Raw genomic sequence first — 8,302 nt, forward strand, 5'->3', positions numbered from 1 at the left:
TCTCCGGTTGCGAAGCTTAGTGCACCCACTGTTACAATGAGGGGCTAGCCCAAACGGGCCGTACCCCGAGGGCATGGTGCCCGGAGAAGGTTGAAAAATCTTTGGGGGCCAGAGGATAAGCTAAAAAATCTTCGGTTGGAGGATTAGTCTCGTCCTTTCTCCGGTTGCGAAGCTTAGTGCACCCACTGTTACAATGAGGGGCTAGCCCAAACGGGCCGTACCCCGAGGGCATGGTGCCCGGAGAAGGTTGAATGGGGATACCTCCTGGCAATGTACCAAAAAAAAAAATTGATTATTGACATCAGGCTTGAACTTATATAAAAACTCGTATAATAAAAAGGTCCCAAACTCCAATACAAAAGCTCGGCTTTATAGCCTATCAGGCTGGCCTAATATATTATTATTTTTTTATATTTTTTATACTACTTGTAATAGCCTCTCTTTCTTCTCAATCCATTTTATCCCATTTTATTGGTTAAACTGACTTTTTGAATGATTTTGTTCTATATTATGATGTTTTGTATACATTGAATTTATGATATTTATGAAATTACTAGTATTGTTGATTGTATATTCTGTTTGGATAAATTTTTGTTATTTTATTTTTTTTAAACAGGTCAAACTAGACTTTTATTTTTTGTAAATAAGTCAGTCTATAGGCCAATAATAATATTTATAACAGGTAACAGGCTTGGTCAGACTGACACATTTAAACACAGACTTAACCTTTTAAGATCAAAGCTCAGCTCGGCTCGGCCTGTTAAGACTCTTATCATCAATCACTTTCAGCTTCTATTGTTTTTTTTTTTTTTTTTTTTTTTTTTTTAAATTCAGCTTCTATTGTTTGTATGATATGGAATTCTAAAGCTACAAATTCAATCCAGGAATATATCAAAATCAATTGTTCTTGTCACTATCTCGTGATAGGCATGCTCCTTCCTTTGTTAATTTCAATTTATAAAAGATGAAAATAACTTGTACAATGTGCTTTGAGGTGGTAAACGACTCTGACAACAAGTTCAGAATATTGAGCCAAATAAAAGAAAACCAAAATAGCCGGTACCACTGTTGTGATGAGAACTACCTTAAGAAATGGCTAAATCTTGTGTGCAGTCACATGCTTAAAAAATTAAATACCTCTTCATAAGATGTTTTAGCTTTTGCTGTATTAATGAATTCAATTAAACAATGATTTGGTCATATGGTGCGCAAATTAAAATACCATATTATTTACTTTGCTTTATCGATCCCTACGTTGAAGCAGTGAGAAGATCAAACACCAAAATTAGTTGCATTGCTTTGTGATTGTGACTGTTGCTAGCAATTTTTCTCGGGTATTTTAAGCCCATTTGCTCTAACGATCTCCATTAGTTTTATTGAACTAAGGTCTAAGTAGTTCATATAACATTATTTAACATTTTAATTTGAGCTAAGCTAGATGAATAAAATTCAGTAAAACCTACTTAATAGAAAAACCAAATTAAAGAATTGTTTGGAGTTAAAGCAATTGTATTTTATTAGTTAAATAAATTATTATTTATTTTTTTTGGAAATAAAATAAATTATTATTAATTAGTATATAACTAATAAATTATTATTAATTAGTATATAACTAATAAATTATTATTAATTAGTATAAAATATATATGATTGCTACTTTAAATTAAGGTCATTAAATAATTGAAAATCCTAACTTCGCTCCAGTTCATTCGACAGCTCGATTTACCCTATCAATTTCATATTTGATGTGATAAGAAAGGAAACACGAAATTAAGGCATATCTTTCGTTAACATTTGAATTTAATTTTCAAACGTCTCAAGCTAAAATGACTAATGTTGATTGTTGAATATTTTGAAATACAATCTTACCTAATATGACCTACCTAACCGACAAGGGAGAACGTCATTAAATATTTTATCATATTTATTAAACGGAAATGATATATAACAATCAAGTTGTGTTATTATTACTACCAATCAATCTTATTGTTGGATCGATTACCAATCAATCTCACCGTTGGATCGATTACGTTGATCTAACGATTATATTTATTTTCATCTTTGTATGGTCATGATTTCTCAAATTTAATACTTTTTATTTATTTCCACCTTTGTATGATTATGATTTCTCATATTTAATGCTCTCACTTTAAATCTTTTTAACATAAATCTGAGAATGTTAGTAACAATAGTCGATCTAACGATGAAATTTCTAACGGCGAGATTGATCGGTAATAACAGAAACGATCCTTACAATATCCTTCCTTTTTATTAAAAATTACCGTAAGAAACAAAATTTTAAAGTGACAAAATATTTATTAGAAAAACAAAGTTTTTAATCATTATTCGTAAGGGTGTTGATTAGATTTTACCTCTTAAGAAATGATATAATATAACCATGTCTTGATCGAACCTTAGTTAGTATCTATGCATTTACGATCAACAATACTAGCACATACATTATCTTATTGAATTAGTATTTTTTTAATAAAAAGAAGAAAGGAAAAGCAACATGAAATAGAAGAATATGAATATAATGGAGGAAAAGAAAAGCAACATAGAATAGGACATTGTTACACCTATAAAGAGCAATTGCATCCTTTTTGAATATTCAGATGGAGACAAATTGGAATGTGTCTGTGACCGGGATTTGCGTCCGATCCATCCCAATGGCAAACCTTACTTCAACTTTCTCCACTTTCATTCATTCCTTTTGGTCCTGACCCTCACAATCACCATCATCATCCCCTTCACTCTATTATTTATTTCCCTTTTTCAGATATAACATAACACACACACACACACACAAACACTCAGATTCATGAACTCATTTTCTTCACACTTTAAAGCTTGGCATTTTCTAGTGGCCACTTGTACCATCTGTTGAAAAGTCAAAATCCCCCCCCCCCCCCCCCCCCCCCCCCCAACAAATCTTTTTCTCTCACCCCCACACCTTATTCTTTCCTTCAAACATTTGCTACCCTTTTTTTTGTTTTTTTCCTCCGAAGTTTCACTCTTTTATATCTATTCTGATTCAAAGTTTGAGTCTTTCCCATTGGGGTGCCTTGAGTTGACGTGCAAGATCAGATCTGTTTACGTGAGTCTTAATTCAAGTTCAAGTATGTTATTGTCTTCTTATTTGGGTTTCATTTGCTGGGTTTTTTATGTTGTGATTTTTATTGGGTTTGGTTTCAATTCCATTTTTTGTCGTTGTGTGTTGGTTTCTGTGTCCGTGGCACATTGACTAAATATGTAACCACTTTTGTTTCTTATTGTGATACAGGTTTTTCTTGTGGAGCAAACGATTGAAGTAAAACATTGTATCTATTGACTATAGCTATGAACTAAAGCTGTGGTTTTGAAGGACTAGAGTGGTGTGAATGTGGATTTATTCTAAATTCTAAAGCTATATTGCAGATAGCAGAATTGGGCTGGGTTCACTTTTGGAGATTCAGAGAATTCACACTTGAATAACTGAAGAATTTAAAAATGATTTTGAGAAAAAACATGGGACGGGCAAAGTCACTACTTATGCTGCTTATGGTGCTTGGTTTTTCCTTTGCCACTTATAATTTGGTATCTATGATCATAGACCATAAGGGTGGAGTAGGGGTGGCAGATGAGTTGGAATCTTTTGATGGAAACTTACATTCAAAATTCCATGTTGCCCTGACTGCAACTGATGCTGCTTATAGCCAATGGCAATGCCGGATTATGTACTACTGGTATAAGAAGGTGAAGGACATGCCTGGATCAGACATGGGAAAGTTCACCCGCATTTTGCATTCAGGAAGAGCAGATCAGTTGATGGATGAAATTCCTACTTTTGTGGTTGATCCACTTCCTGAGGGCTTGGATCGGGTAAATATTTTTCTGTTTCTGCTGGCAGAATATGTGTCTTTTCTGCCCTTTTAATCTTATTTTATTTTGGAGAATTACTGATCTAATATCAAATTTAAAAATCCTGACATACAGAATAAACTCACTCCTCTCATAACTTGGAGAGAGAGAGAGAGAGAGAGCAGTAGGTGGGAAAATTGAGGTTGTTGTTTGGTTAAAATAATACATTTCAATCTGTTGCAACTTAAGTGTGAAATAAGATGAACCTATTTGGCAAATTCAGTGGTCTAAAAGGATTCCCAGAAAAGAGGAAAAAGAAGAGTAAGAAGTACCTGGCTGATCTCTCACTTCCTTGTAATCTAGACTTAATGATTGTTGCAATGTCAAATGTTCTCCTCATAATAGATAGGGTTCATTTTTTCTATAGCTAGTGAGGAAGTCTCTAAAAAGAGGGTCAGCATGGAGTAGTGGAAAATCTTCTCCTTTGTGATTGAAATGTCACCTCTTTGCAAATAAGCAAGGGTAAGGCTGCTTATAAGGATTGCTCTCACCCTTATCCTCATTAGTCAGGTTTAATGGTGATTGGTTTTTTGGTGAGGAAATCTCTTTTGCCTTGATAAAAATGCAATGAGATGAGATTAGATCATGAGAGTAAGGTGAAGTAGGATTGGTTTACATGATGGTTTTGAAAAGAGTTTTTGGATTTGAAAAGTTATTTTCAATTTATTTTTTCTTGTCATCAAATTATATTTCTCTATATTTGAAACTATATTTTATGGATTTTTTATTGCAAATCAAAATAATTGTCTTTCTTCAAGTTATGGATCTTTTTTATTGCTGATGGTGATTGGTGCACGATTGATTTTATACCTATGTATTTTGCTGCTACCGTTTAAGGTCTGATGCAATAAATTGACTGTGTATTGCAGCAACGGAACCTGAAATGCAGAAAGATAATATGATAATCTGCAGTACTTTTTTGAGCATTTATGATATGATCATATCCATAACATAGCATCATATTGGTTCAAGAAAAATCAAGGCCACTGAGAAATTCCAGACTTGTCCATAGTGCCTTATTGAAGCTAATATTCAATACCTTTAATGCACATCTACAAAAGACTGTTTGTATGATTTGTGTAACAATATAACATTATATGTACCTTGGTGGGCTCTACATGTCACTAGCCTTGCATATTGTATTGTCTGTCAAATAAATGGAGAAAAAAGGAATAATGATGAAAGTTGCTAAGAAATGTTGTAGTTCTTTGGCTTTTTTTAACTGAAATAATATCAAGAAGTGTTTTGCACCTGTTTCCATTCTTCTCTTTCTTACATGCATACTGAGTTAAACAGACAAAAGTGACTTTATTCCCTCTCTCTTTTCCTGGTTACTGATAGTTTTTCTAAGCTAGGTAATGTCAGACCAAAAGAGTATTATCCCATTAATGTGCATCTTACTGTGAACTTATTCTATATTTTTAAATGTGTTCCTGTAGTATTTATTGAAATTTTGCACCCAAGGTCCTCTTAGCTTAGTATGCCAGCTCACAAGTCTCAATAAGCGTATGCCCAAATAAGCTGCTTTTGAAGAATATGAGCTTGGATCACCATGGTTTGGGTTCATATTTGAATGCAGACATGCTGGGGCATGGATATCATAGTTATTCAAACAAATGTTTAAACTCAAAAGCAAAACAAAAGTCACCAACCAGGGGAAAGGGATATCATAGTTACTATATTCTATATTTGGGTCATAGATGTCATTTCATACTAGATGAAATTATTTGCATCTTGTTGCCCAAAATAATAATAAATTGACTCATACCAATGAAACGATTGCACATTCTATATCTATGGATTTATGGATACCTTTACATGTCAAGTTTGTCGACTTAACATGTACCAAACTGTTAATAACTATTAGCTGTTAGAGATATATAAAAACCATTAATGTAGCCTCACCTAATAGCTTAAGCTTTTGGGTTGAATTGGTTCTTTACATGGTATTAGAGCCTCACGGATTCGATTCTCACCGCCTCTCATTTAATCAATAATTAATTATGTCTTGTGGAGTTACTTAGCATAAGTAGGTAGGCCTGTGCATTATCCTCCCTTCAAGCCAATGGGCTCTCGTGTGAGGAAGCGTGTTAGAGATATATAAAAACCATTAATATAGCCTCATCTGATAGCTTAAGCTTTTTTGGTTAAATTAGTTCTTTACATTAACTCTATCATGAATGTTATTTTTTGTGTTCTTTCTAAGTTGTTCCTTACTATTCATGTTGTCATCAAAATTTATGCCATTTGGTTTTTTTGGTCCAGGGTTATATTGTCCTAAATAGACCATGGGCTTTTGTTCAGTGGCTGGAGAAAGCAGATATTGAGGAAGAGTAAGTGCCTTAATTCTGGTTTTCTAGAATTTTTATGCTCTCAAATAATGAACTCTAAGAAGCAGCACATTTTATGATTGGTGCAGATATATTCTGATGGCAGAACCTGATCATATATTTGTAAATCCTTTGCCTAATTTGGCTCGTGGAACCCGACCAGCAGGGTATCCATTTTTCTATATAAAACCAGCTGAAAATGAAAAAATAATAAGGAAATTCTATCCTAAGGAAAAGGGTCCTGTTACTGATGTTGATCCCATTGGCAATTCTCCTGTAATCATTCAGAAGGTGAAGTCTCAATTAATAGCTTGCATAAGGTGCATCATTGATTATAGTTGTTATACTGTGACCTTTATAGCTGTTGCTGTTACTTTTACAGTTATAGTTATTATCATATTTACCTGATTTTCCTACAAGCAAGATAGTCTTCCTTTAAGGCATTGATTTTTTTTTTTATCAGTCTTTGATGGAGGAAATAGCTCCTACGTGGGTGAATGTTTCATTGAGAATGAAAGATGATACAGAGACCGATAAAGCTTTTGGATGGGTGCTTGAAATGTGAGTATTACTATAGAAATTCAACATTTGAGGGGCTTAATTTCTTTTTTGTTATCATTACTGTTCTTTTCATTCTATAACTACGTAGCACCGATACCGACACAGAACACGACACGACACTCTGACACGTTAATTATAAAAAATGTTAGATTTCAACACGTTTTGATATTAAATAATATTTTTAATTTATGTAGTGTATATTATATTTAATATTCAATAATGTAACAAAAAAATGAAGCTAAACTTATTGTTGAGATATATAAAACCATTAATGTAGCCTCACCCATGAGCTTAAGCTTTTTGTAGCCTCACTCATGAGCTTAAGCTTTTGGGTTAGGCTACATTAATAGTTTTATATATCTCAACACTTATAATAGCCATCAATTTTGCAAAGAAACATAAGATATCTCAAATATTTATAGTAAACTCAGTAAAACGGTAATCGTAATCTACCGAATCTAATAGTTGGAACTAAAAACGTAACACAATGCATCCTTTGAACCTTTTTTTGAGTCTCTAAAATGCATGTTGGAGTGTCGGGAAGTGTCGAACACGACACGTCAGCGTTTTTGAAATGTCGTGTTTCATAGTTCTATAACTTTTCCTGGACACCGGTCAGTATCGATAGGTCTAACCTTTTATGCTTTAATTCTATGTTGGATAAAGGTATGCTTATGCAGTGGCATCTGCATTGCATGGTGTAAAGCATATTCTTCGAAAAGACTTTATGCTTCAGGTTTGAATAACTCATGTCATCTTGTATTTTAATAAGAGGGGGGTTGATTTGTTTCTTGAGGAAGTCACACATAAGTTCATAACATGCATCATTGGTATTTTTCAGCCACCTTGGGACTTCAATGTTGGGGAGAATTTTATCATCCATTATACATATGGATGTGACTACAATTTGAAGGTGTTTTCATTTCTCCTTACTTTTTGTTTTATGTAATAGGCAGAGAAACTGTATTTCCTAGTTAGAATTCCTTTTGCTCATGTCTGTTCATGTGTAAAATGAGTCTTGCATCACAAGTTATTTACTCCTTATTCATCTAGGGGGAACTGACATATGGAAAGATTGGAGAATGGCGTTTTGACAAGAGATCATATCTTATGGGTCCTCCACCCAAAAACCTTTCCTTACCTCCTCCTGCAGTTCCTGAAAGTGTGGTAAGTACATGCATGCCTTCCAAACAGTCTAAATTGTTGTCTGGCTGTATGTAAGTGTTTACTTGAGTTTTGAGCTACCTAAACCTTCAAATGACAAGTGTTTTAACTGAAGTTTCATTTATGCATTCATCTGTTACTTCCGTGATTGCTAGTTTTTGTCAATTAAGAGATAATGCAATGATGATTTCTGCAGGAGCGGCTTGTAATGATGGTGAATGAGGCTACTGCAAACATACCTGAATGGGATACATTAAATAGAAGCTGAGGGAAAGATAATAAACCTTAACGCCTTGCACCCCTTTTGCCAATGACTATAATATAAGATGAGGACCACAAATACTAAT

At 33.7% G+C, this 8,302-nt stretch overlaps 1 protein-coding gene across 1 annotated transcript; it reads left to right on the plus strand.

Annotated features, from left to right (window-relative positions):
* Positions 1-2,971: 2,971 nt before the first annotated feature.
* Positions 2,972-8,302, plus strand: LOC133288986 (hydroxyproline O-arabinosyltransferase PLENTY). Its single transcript, XM_061486832.1, has 9 exons — positions 2,972-3,119; positions 3,284-3,861; positions 6,166-6,233; positions 6,320-6,521; positions 6,694-6,791; positions 7,458-7,527; positions 7,633-7,704; positions 7,845-7,958; positions 8,152-8,302. The coding sequence occupies exons 2-9, from the start codon at positions 3,490-3,492 to the stop codon at positions 8,221-8,223; spliced, it is 1,068 nt and encodes a 355-aa protein (XP_061342816.1). The 5' UTR covers positions 2,972-3,119; positions 3,284-3,489; the 3' UTR covers positions 8,224-8,302.

This window comes from Gastrolobium bilobum, unplaced genomic scaffold (genome assembly GCF_033153095.1).
Source record: "Gastrolobium bilobum isolate Gb01-03AN ecotype WA unplaced genomic scaffold, APGP_CSIRO_Gbil_v1 utg6815, whole genome shotgun sequence".
Taxonomy (NCBI): domain Eukaryota; kingdom Viridiplantae; phylum Streptophyta; class Magnoliopsida; order Fabales; family Fabaceae; genus Gastrolobium; species Gastrolobium bilobum.